Source organism: Ictalurus furcatus, chromosome 5 (assembly GCF_023375685.1).
Source record: "Ictalurus furcatus strain D&B chromosome 5, Billie_1.0, whole genome shotgun sequence".
NCBI lineage: Eukaryota > Metazoa > Chordata > Actinopteri > Siluriformes > Ictaluridae > Ictalurus > Ictalurus furcatus.
Window position 1 is genome coordinate 21,544,988 of NC_071259.1, and position 25,876 is coordinate 21,570,863.

The 25,876-nt window shown below is 36.4% G+C and overlaps 1 protein-coding gene across 1 annotated transcript in view; it reads right to left on the reverse strand.

Moving 5' to 3' along the window:
- kcnq2a (potassium voltage-gated channel, KQT-like subfamily, member 2a) overlaps positions 1 to 25,876 on the reverse strand; it is a 37,201-nt gene that overhangs the window by 5,388 nt on the left and 5,937 nt on the right. Inside the window, exons 2-15 of the mRNA XM_053625206.1 lie at positions 20,020 to 20,110; positions 17,144 to 17,270; positions 16,361 to 16,536; positions 14,374 to 14,502; positions 13,702 to 13,812; positions 13,510 to 13,605; positions 12,263 to 12,357; positions 7,735 to 7,797; positions 7,469 to 7,498; positions 6,917 to 6,970; positions 4,996 to 5,186; positions 2,941 to 3,034; positions 630 to 761; positions 10 to 60 (exon numbers count right to left, since the gene is read on the reverse strand). Coding sequence (XP_053481181.1) covers positions 10 to 60; positions 630 to 761; positions 2,941 to 3,034; positions 4,996 to 5,186; positions 6,917 to 6,970; positions 7,469 to 7,498; positions 7,735 to 7,797; positions 12,263 to 12,357; positions 13,510 to 13,605; positions 13,702 to 13,812; positions 14,374 to 14,502; positions 16,361 to 16,536; positions 17,144 to 17,270; positions 20,020 to 20,110 — 1,440 coding nt within the window. The remainder of the gene's footprint in view (positions 1 to 9; positions 61 to 629; positions 762 to 2,940; positions 3,035 to 4,995; positions 5,187 to 6,916; positions 6,971 to 7,468; positions 7,499 to 7,734; positions 7,798 to 12,262; positions 12,358 to 13,509; positions 13,606 to 13,701; positions 13,813 to 14,373; positions 14,503 to 16,360; positions 16,537 to 17,143; positions 17,271 to 20,019; positions 20,111 to 25,876) is intronic.

Sequence of the window (25,876 nt, forward strand, 5' to 3'; positions counted from 1 at the left end):
ATTACGTACTTCTTATGGCGAGGGGTCGAAGGGGGTGGGGGGCCCACAATCAAATCTATCCTGCCAAAGTACATAGAGAAGAAATGGGGCAAAGCATCATGAAGCAACACATGGATACCAAACACAGTGCTCCATAGAGAACCAAGGACAAATAAGTGAGAATATATTCCATGCCCACATTTGTCATGACACACAAGCAATGGTTATTTGCTGTTGGAATATATTGTATATGTGTGGAACAATGATTTGATTTCACAACATATATTAATCTTATTTGAGAGAGAAACATGAGTCTTGACTCACATCAGAATTTTGGAATGTGAGACAAAAAGAAAAGAAAAGAATTGAAACTTTTTTTAGGGTGCATGGGTGCTCAGAGATGAGTGAATGTGTCATGAGTATGACAGCTTTGAGCCACTATAGTCAAACCATTGGGAGTGTTTAAATGCTAGAAAGATACAACATTGTGTAACCACCAGAGGGCACTGTACCTGATTACAGAAACAGCAATCAAAAATTTAAAAGGCAAAATATTGTGTACAAAGAAAGCATGTGTAGAAGAAATCTGGAATTATTAACCCAGTTGTTATGTGAACGTAAATGCAGCTGTGATTTGACATTGTTCTTGCCTGGACTGCAGGTTCTTGATGCGAGACAGCATGTCCAGATGGCCTGCTGAATACTGCTCAATCACATCCATTACATCATATGGCCTCAAGCTCTCTTTAAACCTCCTCTTAGACACCAGGAAACGCATGATACTGAGAGCAAGACAAGCACATCTTCTCAGTTAAAACAGCAATATCAACAGAAGTGGTTTCATTAGATGTGACATTTCTATAGAAGAGAAACAATTAGTATTACTTTGAGACCAATGATTTTTAAGATGATTACACTAGTTTAGAATTATGTAGAACAACAATCAATTTGCACAACCACTGAATTACACCAAAAGGTTGTCCTTTTGTAAAGGGGCTAGGAAATATACAATGCCCTCTGAAAGTATTGGAACAGCATGGCCAATTCTTTTGTTTTTACTATACACTGAAGACATTTGGGTTGGAAATCAAAAGATGAATATACAATAGATCAGAAATTCAGCTGTTATTTCCTGATATTTACATCTAGATGCCACTTAGAGCTTGCCGTCTTTGGAGAGCAAAAGTATTACAACAGATAAGAACAACCTTAAAGTTAATTGAAGTAAATACACTTAATATTTGGTTGCATATCCCTTGCTTGCAATAATTTCATCAAACGAACGACCCACTGACATCACCAAACTGTTGCATTCCTCTTTTGTGATGCTTTCCCAGGCTTTTACTGCAGCTAATTTCAGTTTTTGTCTGTTTTGGTGGGTTTCACCCTTCAGTTTCCTCTTCAGGAGGTGAAATACATGCTCAACTGGGTTAAGATCAGGTGATTGACTTGGTCAGTCTAAAACCTTTCACTTTTTTCTCCCGATGAAGTCATTTGATGTGTTGTGGATCATTGTCTTGCTACATGATGAAGTTCCTCCCAGTTACATTGTATGAATTTCTCAGAAAATTGGCGGACATAATGTTTCTGTAGACTTCTGAATTTATTCATTCCAGAAGCAGCCATACCCATTACATCACCTCCACCATGCTTGACCAATGAGCTTGTACTGTATGTTTTGGATCATGGGCAGATCCTTTCTTTCTCCCACTTTGGCCTTTCCATCACTTGGTAGAGGTTAATCTTGGTTCCAGAACGTTTGTGGCTCATTTCTGTATTTCTTAGCAAATTCCAATCTGGCCTTCTGATTCTCACTGCTTATGAGTTGTTTGCATCTTGAGGTATGGCCTCTATATTTTTGCTCTCGAAGTCTTCTTCAAACGGTGGATTGTGATACCTTAACCCCTGCCCTGTGGAGTTTGTTGGTGATGTCACTGATTTTGTTTTTGGGTTTTTCTTCACAGCTCTCACAATGTTTTTTTGTCATCAACTGCTGTTGTTTTCCATGGTTTGATGTTTGGTTGTTTTTTTTTTCTTTTTCAGGACATCTCAAATTGTTGTATTGGCTATGTCCGACACTTGGTTCTGATCGATCTTCTTTTTTTTTCCTCAAGTTCAAAATGGCTTGCTTTTATCCCATAGACAGCTCTCCGGTCTTCATGTTGGCTTATCCTTTTTAACAACAAATGCAGTCTTCACAGGTGAAACCCAGGGCTTAAACTAAGATTAGACATTCAGAGCTATTAATTGTTAAAAAATCTATGTAACAGGACACATCTGGGCAACAAGATGCACCTGCCAGTCATGTTGCAATATTTTTTGATCAGTTTAAAAATGGGTGGGTTCAAACAAAAGGTGCCAGGTTCTAGGTTGTTAAAGTGTTAGAGTTGTTTTTCTCCCTGTAATTTAATTCAAAAAGTGGAACTTTCATATATTCTAGATTCATTACACATAAAGTGAAATATTTTAAGCCTTTTTTTTGTTTGTTTTAATCTTGATGATTACAGCTTACAGCTCATGGAAATCAAAAATCCAGTATCTCAAAATATTATAATAAATTCTGATCTATTGTCTCATGTTCACCTTTTGATCTCAAACCCAAATGTCCTCAGTGTATAGCAAAAACAAAAAAATGGCCTTGCTGTTCCAATACTTTTGGAGGGAACTGTATATTGCATTGTATTGTCTTATATTTATTCAAACTGATATTTACTTTTGTCAAGGTCTCTCTTTAATGTGCAAAACATCTTAATTCATGTTTTATCCTGCTTAAAGTGGTCTAATATCTCATTTTTAAAATTAGAAGCTGGTCCATAATAAAGAATCAAGTAACTGTAAGTCTAAGCAAATTGACATCAAGTCCAAGAACAATGACGTAATACAGATAGATTATTTAATAACCTGGTGACTGAAAACCTTCACAAACATTATCAAAAGACAGTCCATGTGGCCGTCTCCTACCAGATTGCCCTTATGGTGGCTTTCAGTGCAGGAGACATATCTTGCAGAAATTCATATGTTCTATCATCGCCAAAGTCCTCAGGAAGACTCGCTTCTATAACACACATCCACAAATTCTCTTATAAACTAAAATAATGTTTCTCATATATCTATCAGGCTTTCCACAAGAGCAGTGATTCAGTTAGAACATTCCAGTGGCAATAATCTCGATCTTAAAAACACAAATGCTCAAGAGCATAATCAAGCCAAGTTATTACTTGGTAGCTCAGTATATTGTATAATTATCTTTTAGGTGTTAGTATCTTTTTTAGCAGAAAATTTAGACAGGCTTCATTGTTCTCATCCTAAGATTTAATTGCATTATTAACCATGCATAAACCACTTACCTGACACACTGAATATTAAACCGCACTGTGCACATAAAAAGACTCACAGCAAGACATATTTGAACTCTAGCGAGTACTACGCTTCGCTGGCTGGCATGTTAAGATGGTAGAAAATGTAACAGGAATATTTTTATGTCATATGAATTAAGATATTAATATGAGTCATATGAATCATATGGTATGAGTCATATGAATTATACAACCAATTCAAATGACATAAAATAGTCAGTGATTCTTTGATGAAATCACTGAATATTGTAAACAACCATTTTTTGTGTCCTCCAAAAGCATAGAAAAATCCTCATGCAGGTAAATGCAAAGAATTTGGGTGGGGGAAAAGAGCAAAATGACAAAATATATTTGTTTGCAACACATTCAGTCATAAAAAATTCGTCACAAAATCTATTATTGCATTTGATATCTTGCGATACCCAAAAAAAGACATAATCATTAAAATAACTGATGATGAATAATTCAGCAGATATGCATATTCAGGCATTTAAGATATTGCTTCACTACCAGGATAGGCCTTTAGTAACCTCTGTTGGTGAGACGCAGGACTCAGCAAAGTTTATGACAGAGGGTGTTGCATGGAAAGCAAATCTTGTTAAGGCAAGCTGCAACTCAGTAATTAAAAAGCCATTTTTAGACATGCACTCTTTTTCTTCTGTAGCTGCTCCTAGCTGAGCTTGTGTTATTGTGGCTTAAAGTAAAAGCGCAACCCTAAAAAACATGATTTGTCTTACTGATCAACCCCTCAATTGCTGCCAAAATGTGGAGAGAGAGAAATGGGAAAGAAATGGTTAAAAGTTTCAGATGAAAATGGTTTAAAGAACCACATGTCAATCACAAGTTGCAGACATTAGGTGGCTAATTATTGCACTTTATGAATGGACCCATCATGATTAAATGATGCCATGGCTTTGATGCTGAAAGTGGGCCACATTTTCAAAACTAATCATTTTCATCTACAAATGTAGAAGTCTATTAACTACCCAAAACATTTATGTTCGAGGCAGTAATTGACTAATAAAGCAGTTGCAGTTACTACATATATATATACATATATTTTTTAACAGCAAACTGCAATGTCATCTTGATGCTTTCTGGATCATATTTCTGGATCACAGCCTAACCTGGAGAACTCTTCGTTCCGAAGTCTTCATCCTGCATCTCAATCAGCACTTTTTTCAGTGAAGAGAAATGAGAAAGGAAGCGATGAGAGTGTAGACTGTAAGCAGGAAGAAATGAAATATAAAATCTCTCTCTTTTTTTTTTTTTTAAAGCTGATCACAGCATGGCATGAAGATGCAAAGAAACTAGCTAGTGGAGGAGAACTATTCAAATTCCTGTGCATAACCTATGGATCAGTACAGTCAATGAAAATTTGCATGTTATGGAAATAATTATCCCTCAATTTTTTATATAAACTATGCTAATCAGTAGACTATATCTGACACCATCTTTTGAACATGACAGATCTGGGAAAAGGCTATGACAGCTGGTTCTGTGCCAGTCAATACAACCTGTTCTTATTACACACATGGTCCTCACATTAAAGAGCAAAACTCAAACTGAAACACAAGGAGTAATTATAGGTGTGTGTGAATGTGTGTTTGCCTGCAGGAGTTACTGTGTGTATATATATAAAAAGAAAAACAATTCTGACCTTCTGAGGTCCGACCCTCTTTCATCTTAAAGGAGTGTTTGGAGCGGTTACGCTCAGTGAAGCTCCAGCTCTTTGGCACCTTGCTAGGACTTTCTGCCGCTCCCTCGTCTGCTCCAGGTGATTTGGTCTCCTTTCCCCCTGCACTCTTTGAGGGGCTGGGGAATGCTTTCTCTTTTATGCTTGACTTACGGCTGTGCGTGAAGCATTTTGGGGGGTGTACGAGTGAAACAGAAGCAAAGGAATAATCAAATCATTATTTATATGTATTGATAATATAAATGACAACACACTGCTGAAGAATTGACACATACTCCTGTGAAACAAATAGAGTGTCTAACATTCTGTATTCTGGAAATATGATTCATTTCATTCATTTTCAATGATCAATTTCCATTTTAGAAGGACATTTAGTTGTAGTTTAACTATTGTTCAGTGACAAAATCTGCAATTTTGGACACCAGTGTCAAGATTCATATTACTTCATGATTATATTAATACAATAACAAAATCGTTTTCTTTATATACGTAACAATAAAACCATTTTCATTAAGACATGATATACCAAATGGCAATGGACATAAGTCATTTTCAATTCACTTTGTATAACTGCTTCCATCCTAATTGGGTTTTTTTTTTTTATTATAAATATCACACAAAAACAATAAACAAGTAATGCTTCCCATCATTTACGCCATGCAATCTACAGTCCCCTCATGCTGCCACAGCCATGTATAATGCACTGGAAAAACAGCAGAAAAGAAGTCATGCATGTTATAGCATGCTGAAAGTGTTTGTATGTAGAGCATGCTGAAAGTGTGTGCTCTACTGTCTTCATATTAGATTGCATAAACATTGTATGTTAGGTTGCTTAAGAAATAATAGGCATTATGTAAAAGAAAAAAAATCGGTCTAAAATATAATCTAATATCTTAGACATTGATCAGGTGCAAGATTGTCAAGCTTGCCTTAAATTACCACTCAAATTTGATTTGTGCCAAGTATTTTCAGAAACTAAGAGAAACTGTGAGGAAAGCTTTGTGCAGATCCTGGAATGCCAAAGATGATATCACAGAAATAGGTTTGATTTTATGGTTTTATTGATTTGTCAAATGAAATACTGTTGTTTTTTGGTTTGTTGTTGTGGCAGCAACTGTCAAATAATTCTCAATTCAAATGCCATTTGGACATGATAAATACAGATGAAGCTGTGTCATTCATTGCATGCTGCATATTGCAGTGAGATTGCTAGTTTATGAAAAAGCTTGCTGTAATGGCAAAATGGTAGGCTACATGGTCTGATGACACAGACACTATCTGTATTTTCCACAGCTCTGAACATTTTATTCAAAAGAGAAAGAGCTTCCCAATAGAGGTTTTGTCTAACGGTGGGACTGAAGGCAATTTCCTAAGTGGTTAATGTTTAAATTATTGTTGGTAATTACATTTTACACATAACTAGGCCTACACATAATTCACAAAACCTCATTGGGCAACTTTCAAGCTGTTGAAAGGTCTCCTGAAATGGTCAGGCTGTGCTACAAGCATCTCTCTTGCAATTTCTCTCTCTGTCTATCTGTCTATCCTTCCATCCTTCTAACACACCCTCTCTCCCACTCTGTCTTCACTCAAAGCTAAAAGTCTGGTCTTCATAGTGATCATAGTTGACATATCAGAGCAGAGTCTACTGACAACAACACAACCAGTGAAATGTGAAAAACTGGGTGTTAAAATGCATTGAACTACTTTATAGTTTTTATCCAAAAAGCGGCACTTGACATTTTTACATTACGGAGAATAAATTGAAGGAACATATTTCGAAACAAGGTCAGAAATGAGAAATTATAAACAGGGAAAAGACACAGATCCAAGTGCTGGAGTAAAATCCGGGCGTGCAGATGTTAGTATCTGTGTGCTACGGTACCTATTGCTTCTCGGGCAACACCCACAGAGGGGGTCTTTGTGTGAAATCTCACTACTGCAAGTGTGGTTCAGTGGGTGGTGAGAGACACAAGAGATTGTACAAGGAATTGTCAAAATGGTGGAGGCCATAATTAAGAGATAATTTATTGAGAAGACAATTCAATTTTGAAATATGCTTTGAAATATTACAGTACAGTATATTAGAAGGTATTCACTTGTCAAAAGTATACAGCTCAAGTATAAATTTAGGAACGTAATTAACCTTTGTAAACTTTATAACGCGGTATTGATATAAGATGTTAAATGTGTTGTACCAGAGTCTTTACCTTGTAAATATATGAAGCAGTACTGTATTATAAAGTGCTACTGAACTGAATATAATTTTTTGAATCACAGATATCCAGAGAGAAATGCATGGACTTTGCATTCCTACGAAGAATAATGCTGGTGCATGGAACTCCCAAAAAATCTGCCACATGAATGATCTTTGTAATGAGTGGTTTTTGGAAATCGACATTCAAAAATCCATGAAAACTTTAGCTATTTAACCAACCTGGGAGAAGCTTCAGGCTGTGAGTCCTTCCTTTGGTTTAAAAAAAGAGAGAGAGAGAATAGACAGACACGGACAATAAATTATGAGATAGCATTAATAAAGTATTGAATGATTAAGGAATTGTGACTAACGCAAAACTCATATAATTGAAAATAACAACAAATTCACTAACTAAAAATGGACTCCCATGTCTCCTGTATACTGCTGGCACAAAATAAAATTTGGAAGAAATCCATTTAATATTAATAGAGAAGTGTCACTCCAACCTGAATCCAGACTTGCCCTTCAGACTGCGCAAGAGGTCCAGCTGATTGAGAGGAGGGATCAGTCTGAGGAAATAGATTCACAGAAAACACACTTATTATTGAAAAATTAGCATTAGCTATAAACCCTTTTTTATTTCCATTTTGCATTTTTTTCATTATAGATGTCTTATATGCAAACTAAATATAATACACTATACACTATCAGTCCGAATTTCTGACACAGCTGCTCATAGAAGGTTTTATTTTCTATTTATTTGTTTGTTTGTTTAACTATTTTATATTATTTTATAACAATAATGCAGATATTAGAATAATAAAGAAGACATTAAAACTATGAAATAACACATGGAATTATGCAGTAACCAAGAAAAGTGTTCAACAAAGTAAAACTCTTATATTTTAAAATTTTAACAGTATTCCTAATGAAGCTTTGCACGTTTTTGGCATCTTCTGAATCAGCTTTACTTCAGGTAAAGCAAAAACTCCTTATTATAATTACATTTTGAATCAGAAATGCATTTATACATGGGCATTAATTTCACTATTTACATTCATCTTTCAACCATAAGCCTTTATCAAAGGTCAGTGTACTTTTTGGTCATTCTATTTATGTGCAAAAAAAAAACAGTAACAGAAAAAAAAATAATAATATATATGTATTTTTTAAAACACAAACGGTTATTTGATTATTATTTAAAAATCCAGACAGAAGAAGTTAAACACAAACAGATTTTTTTAAATGGTCAGAAATAGCAGATACACAATTCAAAAGCAACTCGTATTTCTTTTGCTTCTGTGTATATCAAAAAATAAAATCATAAATGAACTCAAACAGAAAAGCATCCCTTAAATCAGTCGTTGCAGATAAGAGTGTAAATCATTAAGTCAAGTCCAGTCAATACACATATGCCCTGCTTTTAGCTAGCCTTGGATATAGCTTTTGAATGATATTCTGAAATGATCATAGACAATTTTGAAGAGGGTTGTACTGCATAAAAATATCAGAGATTATGACATATGATCTTGGTGAAGCAAAAAGATTTTGAGCTGAGCATAACTTAACTTGACTCTCCAACACACGGTAAGCAAATCTATAAATGAGGCCTGGACCTGGGAGACCGAGCTACCTCTGAACTGAATGAACTAATGTAAATAATGTATTTAGCTCTTTTGGGTGGTGGGATGTGAAAACAAAGATAATAAACCATAAACATAAGTCACTTTTGATTTTGGTATCTGATATTTTTGGCAATAAAAACAAAACAAAAAAATATCGACTTATTCATTTCTTTTGCCTGGATTTTAAATTATAATCATAAAACAATTTATGTTTTTTTGGTTTGTTTTTTCTGTTACTAAGAGAGAAAAATTACACTTAGCATCAAAATGCCTTTAAGACAATGACAAATATGTAGTCAATCCAGTGTCTCCAGACTTTTGGCTGGTACTGTATGTAATTTAAAGTCCTTATAGTAAAATATGTCCACTTGGTGGCCATCTTGGCATTTTTCCCAGGCAGGTATTTTCAATCATACAAGACTAGGCTCCAAACTGCTTGAATGGGGCAAGACCCATAAACCTGAATCAGACTGACAAGGTGGTCTTTCAGAAACTGATTCGAGATGGCTGTTAAAATGTTGTAAGTAATATGTGGTGTTTGGCTCTGATAACATGCACACAAAAAAAAAGAAAAGGAAAAAAACAGGTTAATCACAACTTGAGCAAAGTGTCTTGTATCTGTGCATGCATCACTTTAAGAATCTGATATTATTTCCATGGTTTTTCACTAGAGACCTGATTATTACTGAACATTACATGCTGCCCCATGCTGCAGTCATATATCAAGGAGTGGCCTATCTCTGATCATATTATTTCTGTAATCAATGTTAGAGAGGTTGCTATAGCTTCAGCTACCAATGGAGTCCTACAACCTCCATCCAGCCTTTCAAACCTTCTTCCTTTCAAGGATATTGATATGATATCATTATGTGGCATCGTGATTCAGAAAGGTCTGTTGTGGGTGCAGGCTTTGTGCACTTACACACCTGATTCTTGATGTTGAAATTGTAGACTTAGCAAGATGTGCTCAATCTACAAGGGTTCAATTTAATCAGTCTGTTCCCACAATGGTGCTTTTTCAACAAGAAATTGCAGCCTGGTCCCCTCACTTTTATAACTGCCTATCTCGTCTTACAGTCACTGCAGCCACTATGTCTGTAGATAGCGATGCAACTACGCAGGAAAGTATGAAGCTAAGTTCTAAGTATGAAGCTAAAATAAGGTGAATTCAAAGAGGTGTTTAGGAAATCCAGAGAATGCGCCCTATCTCTGCTCAGACCCTATGACTATGCCATCAACCTGCTCTCAGGCGGCACGCCACCTTGATCACACTCCACCTACTAACTGCCACAGAAAATAAAGCCATAGAAGAATACAACTCTGTGGCTTTGCAGAAAGGCTACATCAGACTTGGTGTCTGCAGTCTTCGTGTTTGTACAGAAGCAGGGAATAGGTCACCACTCCTGAATTGATTATTGTGTGCTGAACCAAAACAGCAGTATAATATAGTTACCCACTCTGTCTGGTGCCTTCAGCACTGGAACAACTCAAAACAGCTACAGTCTTACTGCCTACAACTTAAATGGGATCAGAGAGGGTCACAAATCGAAGAGAGCTTTCAGTACCACATCAGGTCCTTATAAATATTTGGTGATGTCATAGGGACTGGTCAATGCCCCTCTCTCTTCCAGGCATTTATAAAGCTATACTTAGAAACATACTCAGCTGGCAAAATCCTGCCCAGTCCTGCAATGGCCATGGTTCCATATCTCTATAGACTTTATAACAGATCTGCTTTCTTCTTAAGGCAAAACAACCATCTTTTTGGTGATCGAACACTTTCCATTAGCATTTTGGGGCCATATGTCATGAATTGCTCAAAACAAGCTAAATTAAAGTTTTGTAGTGGCCTAGTCAAAGGCCTGACTTGAACCAATTGAGATGCTGTGGCAGGACCTTAAACAGGCAGTTCATGCTTGAAAACCCTCCAGTGTGGCTGAACTAAAGCATTTCTGCAAAGAAGAGTGGGACAAAATTCCAGCATGGCTTTGTAAAAGACTGATCTCCAGTTATCGGAAGCGTTTGGTTACAGTTATTGCTGCTAAAGGTGGCACAACCAGATTTCAAATTTAAGGGGGCAATTGGTTTTTCCACATGGGTGATATGTGTTGAATAACTTTTCTTTTGCTTCAGCTTAAAAAAAAATACAAACTATATTGTGTGTTTACTCAGGTTGCCTTTGTTTTATGTAAACAGGAGAAATCAGGACACACAGCACTGTAGCATCTATTTTAGCAATATCTATCAGGCTGTAACAAGAGTTTAGCTAAAGTGTTCTTTAAAAATCTATTACAACAGCTAAATTCATAAGATATTTTGGAAATGGTGTAATGGCATGAAAAATTAATGGGACCATACAACCATACAATCTAATATCATGAATTCTGCGTTCACAGTATCTGGTTACAACTTTGCAATAACAAAGATAATAGCCTCCACTCTGTTATAATAACCTCCACTCTTTTAGGAAGGCTTTCTGCTAGATTTTGCAGTGTGACAGGATTTGCCCATTCAGCCACAAGAGCATTAGTAAGGTTGGGCACAGATGACAGGCAATGAGGCCTGGCACACAGTCCAGTTTATCCAACACAAAAGTGATTGGTGTGGTTGAAGTCAGGGTTCTCTGCAGCCATTCAAGTTCTTCTACACCAACCTTGGCAAACTGTGCTCTTCACAGAGCTTGCTTTGTGCACAGGGGCATTATCATGCTGGAACAAGTTTGGGCCCCTTAATTCCAGTGAAGGGAAATTGTAATGTTACAGTATACAAAGACTTCCTAGTCTACTGTGTGTTTCCAACTTTGTGGCAACAGTTTATGGAAGGCTGGGTGTGACATATGAGTGTGATAGTTAGGTGTCCACATACTTTTGGTCATATAGTGTATCATGGCATAACATTAACACTGTAACTCTTTGAATCTACTTCAAATTTTCTTATCATGGTATACTAGCACACTGAATTTTCTTTCATTAAATTTTTTGCAAAAATGTGTTATGGTTAATGGTTCATTTTTTTCATCATACTAAGCAGTAAAACTACGATATAACGACACATGTAAACAGAACCAATGACTCATTTAATATCTTAAAAGTACAATTGGCCATTGTGTTTCTGGCAACGAAAGAACAGAATGTTTGCAGTTCTGGCTCAGTAAAATTTTTCCATCACAGTAAAATGAAAACTCCTTCAGGCATTAATGCAGGTTGCACTTTTTTTTTATCTTAAGGCCTAAAGGTCTTTAATGGTTTATTACACATTATTAGTGGTACCCTGGAGATACTGAATTTATAGACTTCTGTTAGAGCAAAAGTATCAAAATGAGAGTAATTCAACTATGAAATACCAAAAAATGATGAAATAGTGATGCAATAGCTGACATTGAAATGACAGCTCAAATGTACTGCTGTACCTGTACATTGGAACAGATACTGTCTGCTCGTAAAAATCCCAGGTTGACAGCAGGTCTGTTCGAGAAAGGTTTGTTGCATAGAATCTCCAGGCAGCCTGATGATGAAATTTAATTTTGCTAATTAAAAAAATGCCAAAAGGTATATAAGATAGGTAATCCATTTTCAACTTTTTCACATTTGTAGTGTTATTACCTGGAACTTAATTGGGATTACATGTCATGAATCTACGCAATGTTAATATTTGAAATGAATATGGCTTGTAAATAAATATTAATTATTTATAAATTAAAAAAAATAATTGCATAAGTATTCACCCTCTTCACTGTGAATCACTTAAATATGTTTGCTATATTTGGCAGAAACCCAATACTGCTCATCAGCCTGAGAACATCATCCCCACAGTGAAGCGTGATGGTGGTAGCATCATGTTGTCTGGTTGATTACCATCAGCAAGGAAAGGGAAACTAGTCAGGGTTGAGGACAAAATGCATAGAGACATGTAAAAGGCAGTCTTAGAAATCCTGTTCTAGTCTGCAGGAGACTTGAGACTGCAACAGAGGTTCACCTTCAAACAAAATAATGGCCCTTATCATACTGCCAAAGCTACATTGGAGTGGTTCAAAATTGAGAACTTGAATGTGTTTGAATGGCCTGTTCAAAGACCAGACCTCAATCTTAGTGACAGTCTGTGGCAAGACTTGAAAATTGATGTTCCCCAACAGGATCTATCCACACTGACACAGCTTAAGCCATTTTACTAAGAAAAATGGGCAAAATATGAGAAGCCAGAGGTGCAAAGCTATTAGAAGAAATTCAGTTCCAGGTTGTAACACTAGAATATGGGGAAAAGTTCAATGGAGATGAATATTTATGCCAGGCACTATAGCATGAAGCATTTTATCTCATCTACGCAAACATAATGCTGATTGAATGGGATACTGTAAGTGTATACATTGTAATCTAAGAGAATAATTTAAAATGCTAATGAGGCTAACAGTCCAAAGGCATAAACACATTTACATACATTTCATAATTAGCAATGACTTAATTTTTGTGATTTGTTTCTTTAACTATATGATTGAATGTTGACAAAAAAAAAATCATCCCATTACCTCAGCATAACCATAATTTAATTCTCAGGATCAGTGTCCCTGCTCAAGCAAGAAATGAAAAACCCTGAAAGCTTCCATATATTCAATTCAGGTCTGCAACTGAGTCTGCTTGTGGTGTGCAAGATGTGATTTACCTGAATAAGGCTTGCAGCAGGGTTCCGGCGTTTCTCAAAATGCTTCTGTCTGTGCTGCTCCTGGACCTTCAGAGCAAAGCCTGAACCCAGAATACCCTGAGAGAGTGTGTGGTGGATGGAGATTGTTAAAAGAACTGACTAAAGAACTAAAGGAAATGACAGGGATGCTTACTTACAGGGATGCAAACTTACTGCTGGGAGAGCAAAGAAAGCCACGCCAATTAAGCTGAAGGTTGCGGCGATCAGGCGTCCATTCCATGTGACAGGAAACTTGTCCCCATAACCAATAGTGGTCAAAGTGATCTGAGGATAAAGACATGTTTCACATCATACCACATGATTCAGATCCACTGTACACTGGATTGCTTTGAGTTTATCATTTAGTTTATCATGATCAAAAACCTTACTAAATCAATTCTCTTTTGCTCAAGAACAAATGATCTATAACTTTTTAATCTAAGAAATTCTTGCACAAAATTGAAATAATTTGGTTATTTTCTAAATTACATGTGATATTGCTTTAATTAGCATGGTGCTTTTATGGTATTGTTTTGCTTTGCTTACAGCAGATTATGGAATCTTTTTTTTTTTTTTTTTTTAAATATATTGTATTTATAAACATTGTGAGTTCAGACACTACACTATATGTGAATCTGATTACTTTCTGTTCAACAGTAAGCCTGATTTTTACATTAGTGGTCAACAGCATTTCTAGTCAGTTCAGACAGTAATGGGGTAGATTTCCTCAGCTATCCTCATGAGAGTTCACAATCTCATTAGTCAACAGCAGTGCTCTAGTGCTGGAGTGCATGAAGGCACAAAGGCACAAAGGCCTGGGCTGATGTTAGCGGCTATGATACTCACCAGCCCCCACCAGAGAGCATCAGCATAGGTCTCAAACATCTCTGCATTATTATCCTTCTCTACTGAGTACACCAGAAAAGAGGCCAGGATGAGACAGAGGAAGCCTATATACCATGCAGTGATGAGCTCCTATGAGTAAACAAAACAGACGGCACACATCTACTATCTTAGATCTGTTTATATGTTTATAACTCTTATTAATAATAATACTGATTATGACATCAGACTCTAGGCATGTGCCAATATCACATTTTCCAGTCAAAATAATTATGTAACCTTTTTAATATGCTTTACAATAATATTGTGTTCTTTAAAAGTACACTATACCTAAGCACTTTTGAATTCTCAAATCTGTTTGGTGTCAAGTTGTTAAGATGAATTTTCTATAACAGCAACACTGACAGCAGTGCCACTATATTTCAAATCACGGGTATATATCAATACATGCGTTATGATACATTATCATTTTTGTAGTAAAGGCTCATTGACAGGAAATTGTATGATGGACGCAGCACATAATCTAGTAACAAACAGATTTAAAAATGTTGTTATTTATCAAAGACAAAATGTATAATTGGCACTATGGTGAATGAGACATAAGGACAGGTTTATATAACATGTATGGAGGAGTTTCCGGTGTCAGGTCTTTGTAACATTTATTACATTTTTCACTATGGCACTGTCTTCAGATCAGAGGACTTTGCACTTTCTGGTTTCTTGGTACATGCCCAAATCTTTTGATCTTAATAAATTCAAGAGAGAGAGAAAAAAAATGAGAGGTGTAACACCCAGCCTGGTCACGTCCCCTCCAGACCACGAGAGGGCACCCTCCCCCAAATTCTAAAACTTTTCTTCTGCTGCATTTCCTGTTTTCTGTCTGATCGCTATAAAAAAAGCACATGGACTTTTCAGTATTTGATGTCTTTGAGTTTGCCTGAAGTTCCAAGTTGTGATTTGTTTGGATTGTTGTCTGTGAATTACCCATTTTGCCTTTGCCTAGCCCCTTTGATTTCAATGCTGATTCTGTGTCTTGTTTATTTTTGTTTTTTCAAGCTCTTTGTTCACGTTTTTGGATTTGTCTGAGTTCTGAGTATTTATTGGTTATGACCCGGACTGTTTCCGAAACTGTTTTGTGCTTAATAAACCTCAAGCATATCAATCCTTACTCTATCCCTGAGACCTCTTTGTTACAAGAAGCTAGTAATGGACTGACTGTTTACCATAACTACTAAAAGGAACTACTGTAATTTGTCTTGAGGATGTTCCATAACATTAATAGTAACTAAAATAAAAGGGTAAAAAGCACGATGTGCCATTCATTAATAAAGTAAAAATTGTAATTGTTGGTAAATTGCTGTAGTATAAGAGGAATAAAACACTTGGAAAATACTCCACTTCAGGCTGGTAATAATAGCTCAACTTTGTGTCAGGGTGCATCATATTTACACCCACATTTTTGATTATTACTGCTTTATGCCTTACTTATAGAACAGTTATCCCCCAGTGTAGCAGCTTTGTCTAGTATGTTGTTGGAAGAATTATGAGAGCCCTTCCCATAATTCTTCCAACAACATACTAGGGGAAGAAAGATACATAAGGTCTTCAAATTTGTCCAAAATAAGAAACCTTAGAGTGTGTGAAGATTGCTGTCCATCACAACAATATTATGAATGCCAAGAATGGTAATACAATGTTTAACTGATTATAGGCACACAGAATTATACCGTGATTAAAAATAGTCAAATACGTGGTAGTCATTCAGAACACAACATCATAAGCATGACAAAGGCTATTAAATAGACTTACTAAAGTAAGGCAATGAGTCTTCCTCAATAAAATTTTTATTTTACTGTCAACTCACCCTGATTTATCATTTTGTTGTGAAACTTTTGCTTCCCTACTGGCAATAAGCAAACTTTTACCATCATTGTAATGTCTGTGAACATTTCTTTCCCTATCACTCATTCACACACATGCAGACACACACCTTGCTATGCGCATAGACCACAGATCCCAGTAGTTTCCATGTGCCTGCCCGACGGTCCATGCGCAGCATCCGGAGGATCTGCAGGAACCGGAGACTGCGGATGGCCGAGGTGGCGAACACATTGCCCTGTGAGCCAGCAGCCAGCACAGACACAGAGGCAAACAGCACCATGATGTCTGCACAGGAGAAGTCTTAGTCACTTTTCATTCCCAACACAGCCCTTGGTCATTGCAACAGAGATGAATTATAGGTCATTGATTCTTTGAAGACACTTCCCTTCTCTTCCAATAAATGCTAATTAAAATAACACTTGTAATCAGTTTTCTCTCTGTTATTAAAACTCTTTTAGTTATGGTAGAACCACTTCACATTCATCTGGATCAACTGGAGTACATGTGAACAACATTTTCCAGTTCAAAGACAAGGAATAGTCTCCCTGTTGTCTCCTTTCATTATGAGTGATGAATAGGAAATAAGTCTGTGATTGAGACCTGTCTGACAGCCAGTGCAGTTCCTTGGTGTGAGCAAATTAAGCAGCTCGAATGGAGCAAACAGCCATTATTCTGCTGCAGTTAATATAGTACTGACATCTCTAATGTCTGAGTTCAGAGCATGCCAAACAGCTTTGCACTTTATTTCCCAGAAAATGCAACCAAGGCCCATTTTTCCTGTCTCAGTGGAAAAGTGCATAAGAGAAAAGAGAAAGGATGTGGAGGCGGGGTCTGACGGCAGAAGTGAAAACGCAAATGTCTCATGTTCTTAGAAAAGAATGATTAGCATCACCTATAACACAGAAGGGCTTGCGAGCGAATTTCAGCCTCCCTCTCCATCCTCTGTAGCGACAGCAGCAGCCAGCAGCCCAGAGCCGCACTATATACTCCACACCAAACACCACGATGGTCACAATTTCCTGAGGAGATGTGGAGACATATCACATTACCAATAAAATCCCACAGCTCATCAGTGGCAGGCAGCAATATAAGAGCAATAGCAGAAAAAGGCTGGGGAGGATCAACATTATTGCTATGAATTATAAATGAGGTAGAAAGTGCAGTAAGGCCCAAACCAGTAAAATACATTTTGGAATTTTTAAAAATCAATGTATGTCACATATTTACAGACCAAAGATTCAACCTGAGGAATAGTTTTAAATATTTGTTTTTCAGTGATCTCTTTTGTCATTTCCTGGAATGGGTGTCAGCATAATAGTGTCTAATAGTTCGAGTAATATTAGTAAACTTGGTATGACTAATACATTGTAACTTGAGTTTGCAGGATCTTATAAATGTATGAGAAACCCAAGAAAGCAGTGCTTAGTAATTAACTCCTTAAATTACTGGCTTATTATTCGTTTTCTTTTTGTTTGTTTGTTTGTTTGTTTGTTTTAAAGTGCATTTATACCAGGGGCGGCTGGTATAAACAGGCTAGCAGGGCCCTCCACCTACTCTTTCAAAGAAAAATGACATCAATATATGGTTTAATTTGTGGAATCTACATCAGAATCTACATACATTATTTGCTGTTAATATATACCTGAAGACTGATCATTTTGGACTTTTGTAGGACTATTGTAAGTAGAATGGTATGAAGAAGTGAGGCTGAGGCTGATTTCTTTCTAGCTCAGACTGTAGATTCATGTAGCCTTAAAGGAGTCATATTATGCTTTTTAATGTTTTCCTTCTCCTTTAGTGTGTAATGTATCTGTCTGTACATGTATAAGATCTGCAAAGTTAAAAAGCTCATAGTCTCCCCCAAAAGGATTTATTCTATCTAACAGAGAGCACTTTTCCAAACCTGCCCAAAACAGCTTGTTCGAAGTCCAGATATTACTTCTGCAAATGTCTACATCACTATGTGAAATATTAACATAATCCCACCCAAAGGCAGCCACAAAGAAAGAAGGCGAGGCTTAGTTTTAAATATTTGTTTGTTTGAGTCAGCATAATAGTATCCAATAGCATCAATAATTTTGGTAATCTTTGTATGGCTAATACATTGTAAATTGAGTTTGCAGGATCTAATCATATGTATGAAAACCCAAGAAAGCAGTGCACAAGGCATGTGATAACACAGAGTAAAACGCTCCCTTCTTTTGATCTTCATTTTGACTGATATTTTCCACTCCCTATAGCTGATAAGTCCATAGCTGACACATCAGTAAGCTTAAGTCTTACAAAGATGATGGAGCTACCAACGTTTGCATCAGTCTCTTGTAGTACGTTTTCTTAGATCTACATTTGCTGAAGATGTACACCTCCAGTATAATTAAAGACACCTCCCACCCCCTCCCACAGTCTGTTTCCCCTCCTGCTGTCTGAGAAAAGATCCAGGAGGACCCGTACCAGGACTACCAGGTTTTTAAATAGCTTCTTCCCTCAAGATGTAAAGCTCAAGATCACACTGTGCCCCCCCAAAGCACACCCACCCCCTTACCTACCCTTAACCCTCCCATCTTTCTCTCCCTAAAAATGTCTTTGGAGGAAAAACTAAAAATGGACAGACTAAGCAAACATTATCTAATGAAACTACAAATTACGCAAAAGTACAGATGACAGAATCGTAAGTTTAGTGTTTTTTATTTTTGTTTACCGTGATTAGTATTTGGAGGAAGCTTGCCATGAACCCAGTAGGACAGTATGGACTAAAAAATTACAAATCACAAAAGCAGCTTTCTATGTGCCTTTAGGTTTGTCCCACATCATTTTTATTATGCCATCTATGCGACCTTGTAATATAATGCACTGCTCACCCTTAACAGTTTCATTATCAAGCTACTGATGTACTGTATATTAGAATCTAGCCCTCACATCTAATATCATGACCACTCATCAGTGAATTATTCAGTAACTACAGTAAAGTTTTAAGCACATACAAAAATGCCTTCAAAAATAATGAAATTAAATGTCCCTATGTTTAAAATAAATACTATAAATAGCAGTAAACAGTAACAAATGAAACGGTCAATATTTGGTGTAACAACCATTTTCTTAAAAAAGAAATGGTAGTCTCAGGTACAATTTGTGCAGTATTTTAAGGAAATTAAATGGTAAGTTTTATTGAGCGTCTTGCAAAACCAGACACAGTTCTTCTGGAGATTTTAACTGTTGCACTTGCTTCTTATTTTTTCAGCAAACCCAGCAGCCTTCATTATGTTTTTGTCTGAAAAATATGCTGCTTTCTTTACTGACAAATAAATATTTTTCAGTAACATGTAATTTTGTGCTGGAAAACTAATGTTTGGAAATCTAAAATGTTTTTTGTACTGACTCGATAATGTAGAAGTCATAAAATAAAAATTTACTATTTACACAAAGTTTGTACTAAAAAAGGTATACATATACACACATACACATATACACAATATAGTTCCACACTAGTTCCTAAAGACATACAAACTCCTTTTTTACACAATCCCTCAGTGCTCTGCTGCCACAACAGTAACACAGCTATGATAAGGTTAAGAGCAGCCCTCCTAACAAAAGAGTTTAACACACAGCATTTAACACTAGATAACTTGTCCTGTCTGTCAGTTATTCCAGTGTGCCACTGTAGCAGATTATGAGCAATAGGTGTGAAAAGATGGGAAAAGATTTAACGTGAAAGTGTCTGCTTTAGTTCATGGCACTTGCCAGGAAAAAAGCCTATTTTAAGATACTTACCAGAATGTATAAGGCATTCTCTGAGCTGTTTTTGAACTCTTTAATGGTAGCAAACACAGACAGGACAAGGCAGGAGAACACCAGCAGGAAACTGAAACATTAAAAGAAAAAAACACATAGATCATATTTAGGTTTCAAATTAAATGTGTTTAATTTAGGAAAGTCTGTTTTTCATGATCCAGGTCTATTTTAGATCAATCTGCAACAAATCAGTCTTATATCAGTTTCACAGTCTAGACATGTGAAGAAACTGACTTAGGATGACTTTTAACAATGTTAATTATGTTATAATTTTAATGTGTAAAAGTGGTTCAAACCATTTTTAAAAAGTTTTTTTTTTTTCTGGCCCAGGCTTTAGCTCCGCCTCCAGTGAGGGAAAAAAAGATTCAGGTTGTCCTTTTATCATTAAAAAGCCATTCATAAACTCATAAATATTGTAAGACTAGGTGCCACATTGTTTACTGTTACTAACTAGCAGTATCCAACACTTCAGCTTAAAGTAAACCAGAATGCTGATGCTTTTAATGTCTCAGTGTCTCAAATTTCCCAATGAGATTTCTACCTTCTCATACAGTATCTATGAGGCTACTCAGAACACATATACATGTACAAAACGAGGTTGTTTGACAGCTCTTTTAGATAGTCTAGTATACATGTTTGTGAGTAAGTGCTGCTACTGCAAGATTGGGATATTTTTCAGGTTGTGACACACTGAGTCTCTTGAGTAGTCTCCTACAGCTTATATATACAGTCCCATCTGTAAGTCTTAGAACAGAAGTCCAATTCTATTGTCATCACTATACATTGAAGATATTTGGGTTTGAGATTAAAAGATGAATGTGACGGTTGATCAGAATTTCAGTTCTGGTATAATAACAACCAGACATGGAACATGTCGGCCAAGGAAAACAAGAGCTGTTGATGACAGAAACAGAGAGCTGTAAAGAAGAAACCCAAAACAACAGTTAATGAATTCAGAAGTATAAAAAAACAATCTGTCTGCCAATTTACAGAAAAATGCATCCAATTTAATTGGGAGGAACTTTATCATGTAACAATACCATGTCCCAAAACACACTGGCAACACAGCAAAGAACTTCATCAGGGGGACAATGTGGAAGGTTTTAAACTGACCAAGTCAATCATCAGACCTTAACTGAATTGCGCATGCATTTCACCTCCTGAAAAGGACACTGAGGGGATAGCAAACAGCAAGTGAAAAAAGCTGAAGTAAAAGCCTGGAAAAGCAACACAAAAGAGAAATGCAACAGTTTGGTGATGTCAGTGGGTCAGTTATTGCAAGCAAGGGATCTGCAACCAAATATTAAGTGTTATTTACTTTCATTTACTTTAAGACTATCTGGTGCAATACTGTACTTTTGCTCACCTAAAAATTGGGAGGTCTGCCACCAAAAGTGCCATGTTCTCAGTTGTTAAATACGTCTAGATGTAAATATGAGGAAATGAAAGCTGAAATTCTGATCCATATTCATCTTATGATCTCAAACCCAAATGTCTTCAATGTACAGTGAAAACAATCAAACTGGCCTTGCTTTTCCAATACTTTCAGAGGGGACTGTAGCTTATATAGTCTTCTTCCCAGTCTGGGAAGCATCTTCTTGAGAAACATAAATATATCAGATTTTGCTTTGCCTGCATTGTATTTACAGTTAGTAATTTGGATCTTTTCTCTTGAGCCCAAGCTAGTGCAGTGCAGCTCAAAATCTAGAAAAAATTGAACTAAAATAAAGCTGAGGAGGCTTTGATGCAACCTGTAGTGAGGTGTCAGATGCAATTTAAGAGCACTGACGTCTCAGCAAGGTCCAAACAGACTCTTTTGTCAAATAAAGAGAGAGAGAGAGAGAGAGAGAGAGAGAGAGAGAGAGCATACTGAAAGAGCATATTAGACGGTAGTTCTACTTAAATGTAAATTTTATGCCTGGATAAAGCTGCTTTTTGACAATGTCCATTATTAAAAGTGCTATAAATAAAACTGAATTTCCATAACTGATGTAAAAGCACAGTGACCTAGCAGACCACTAAAAGCAGGTTTTCTGAGAGAACTAAATAACTAATGTAGTAAAATGAATATAGCAATAACCAAATAAATAAATAACTAGCTAGCTAGCTAGATAGATAGATAGATAGATAGATAGCCAACAGCTGTGGAGTTGGATAGATAGATAGATAGATAGATAGATAGATAGATAGATAGATGGATGGATAGCCAACAGCTGTGGAGTTGAATAGATAGATAGATAGATGGATAGATAGATGGATAGATAGCCAAGAGCTGTGGAGTTGGATAGACAGACAGATAGATAGATAGATAGATAGATAGATAGACAGATAGCCAACTGCTGTGGAGTTGGATAGATAGATAGATAGATAGATAGATAGATAGATAGCCAAGAGCTGTGGAGTTGGATAAATAGATAGATAGACAGATGGATGGATAGATAGATAGCCAAGAGCTGTGGAGTTGGATAGATAGATAGATACATAGATAGATGGATAGATAGATAGATAGATAGATACATAGATAGATGGATAGATAGCCAACAGCTGTGGAGTTGGATGGATGGATGGATGGATGGATGGGTGGGTAGGTGGGTATTTAGGTAGATAGATAGATAGATAGATAGATAGATAGATAGCCAAGAGCTGTGGAGTTGGATAGATAGATAGTTGGATAAATGGATAGATAGATAACCAACAGCTGTGGATTTGGATGGATGGATGGATGGATAGATAGATAGATAGATAGATAGATAGCCAACAGCTATGGAGTTGGATAGATAGATAGATAGATAGATAGATAGATAGGTGGATAGCCAACAGCTGTGGAGTTGGATAGATAGATAGATAGATGGATAGATAGATGGATAGCCAACAGCTGTGGAGTTGGATAGATAGATAGATAGATAGATAGATAGATGGATAGATGGATAGCCAACAGCTGTGGAGTTGGATAGATAGATGGATAGATAGATAGATGGATAGCCAACAGCTGTGGAGTTGGATAGACAGATATATAGATAGATAGATAGATGGATAGCTAACAGCTGTGGAGATGGATAGATAGATAGATAGATGGATGGATAGATAGATAGATAGATAGATAGATGGATAGCCAACAGCTGTGGAGTTGGATAGATACAATCCCTAGTGTTGAATTAACAGTAAAATCCCTAGTGTTGAATTGACACCCAGAGTGTTTATTTGAGTCCAGTGGACTTATATAAACACTGAAGAGTGTGATTTCAACACTGTGGGTGTTAAATCAACACTGGTGATTTTGCTGTGTAGATAGGTAGATAGATAGATAGATAATACGATTATATGCATTCACTAGTCACAGCAGAATCAGATAATGATAGCTCCATTTTCCTTTGTCATCACAGAATCTAATCTAGAGATGAATAATAGATCTTATGGGTTTAAATATGTTATGTGTTATTGTGCTTCACAGGTTTGTGGTGCACTACATCATGAGCTCATAATGTTGTTTTACTCCAGTGGTGTTTCCTGCTCGGCCAGATATTGTATTGATTAGACAATCTTTAGCCTAGAGTTTGTGTAAATCTGCACTTTCTGACCAAAGCACTGTGCAGCTGCAGTCTCAGACGTCTCCATCTGTTCACTGCAGTATTTATCCTCATAAAGACAAGCTGGAACATTCAAGCGAACCCAAACATGTGGCTTCACTGTCCAATGTGCTGCTATTTCATATAGACAAGACAGGCAACACTGCAGGTAGCAGACAGCGGAAATTGACTAATAATATTATAGACATATAAAATCGCCTCTCTCATAAAAGCCCACTGTCATGTAGAATGCTCTTAAATTATTGATGAGGTGTCAGGATGATAGCACAGTACCCCCCTCCCCTGCCCAAAGTTGAGCACATCCTAGCCTTCAGCTGTCCCAAATTAAATGAACCTTTAAGGAATGATGAAGTTTTACAAAAGAGGGCCAAAATATTGACTAAGCAACAGGCATGTGATTATAGAACAGAGAGAAAGAAAGAAAGAAAGAACATTAACAATGATGATGAAACCTGATGAGGAGGAGAATCAAGTGGACATTTCAGATGGAGAAAACCTTGTAATCTCTCTCTCTCTCTCTCTCTCTCTCTCTCTCTCTCTCCCTCTCTATCCCTCTCTGTGTTTATGTGTATGTGTGTCTGTGTGATCAGTGGAGAATGGGAAGCCGACATCTGCCTCCTGATGTGATGTACTAATCATTTAGTGGAACTTGGCGTCACTTCATGAGAGCTGATATTTCATTTCTCAGAAAAAGCTCTTTGATGTCTGAAATTGAGGCTTGATAAACTCTTTAAACCTGTCTACACTGTATAGTGAAACTGCTAAAAATGTCAATTATTGGTTAGAAAATAGACAAAGAAAGAACATAACCAAATCTACCAATCATTTCTGCATTGGTTGAGTAGCAATTGAAAAAATGGGGTTTTTCTGTTTATGTCTTTGACAATTTAAACTCTGTTTAGCTAAATATAATATTGTACTGAGATACAGGAGTGAGAGAATATATTAAATATCATTGCGAAGGTTACAGATTTCCGAGTTTAAGATAACAAAGATTTCAGATTTCAGAGTTGTTAATGAACATTGCACCATTATAGAGACAATTGTTCACAACAGCAGGGATCCTAACTAAATGTATTACACAAAATGGTAATGAATATGTTGCCTTGGGGACTGTTTTATTTTACATTTAGATGCATACTGTAGCTTTTGGCATATTCCATTATCTAGAGCCATGGTTCTCCAAGTGGGGTACAAAACATAGCCAGGAGGTATGTGTTTTTAATTAATTTATTTTTTTAGAGTGGTGGAAAACACACCCCACTGTTAGCATAGTTATTCTATTTATTAATGAGTTCTTACAGTTTTAGCCAGCTTGACTGATACAGGAATTGAATTGGGTTTAATGGGTCATTCCATCTCAAGTGGTCCAATAATTATGAAGTTGGTTGAATAACCATTTAAAATGTTCCTAGTTTTTTTTTTTTTTAGTGATGTCTGTATTGGCTTTGCAAAATACCATTTTTTATTTATTTTTCTTCTTCATTTTACTTGGTTTAACCACAAGGACCATCTTTGTTTAATGGCACACAACAAATTTTGCTTATACAGCTATTTACGGAAACTCAATATCTCAGCTCAGGATGGTCCTAGCTCCTTGGAATAAAACTGATCTCTAGAGCACATTACAAAGTACATGTACATATATAAACATTTTGCACATTCATGTTCCTTTGAATTAAAACTTAAGTCCAATTGTAATGCTCAAGATTGCTCACAGTTCCCCTTTTAGGGTCAATTTATAATTTATATATTTATAGGGTTTGAGTCTCAGTCTTAATTTTTTAGGGGGTATCTAGGTAAGTATAGTGTCCATGCAAAACATTTCAGGTTTGACACTTCTCTTATTTTTTTATGGGGGCAAGAAAGTGAATTTTTTTTAAAATTGCGCTCACTTTCGGGTTGAATATGGTATCTGGTGGGGGACCAGATACGAACCTCAATTTTATTTTATTTTTACAGAAATAAGTCCTCTATAGTAGCATTCTACTGTAAAAATTGTGTTTCAGATTCCACTGATTACAAAATTTGTTGTGTGCCATGAAACAAAGATGGCCATAGTGGTTAAATCAAGTAAAAAATATGAATGGTGGTTTTGAAATGCCAATATATAGAGGTAATCACTCAAAAAAAAAAAACTAGGAAAATGAAAAATGGTCAAGCAACCAACTTTAAAATTATTACACCACTTGAGATGGACTGACCCTAATCTAAATCGTAATACATCAAAAACATCCTATAAAAGTTGG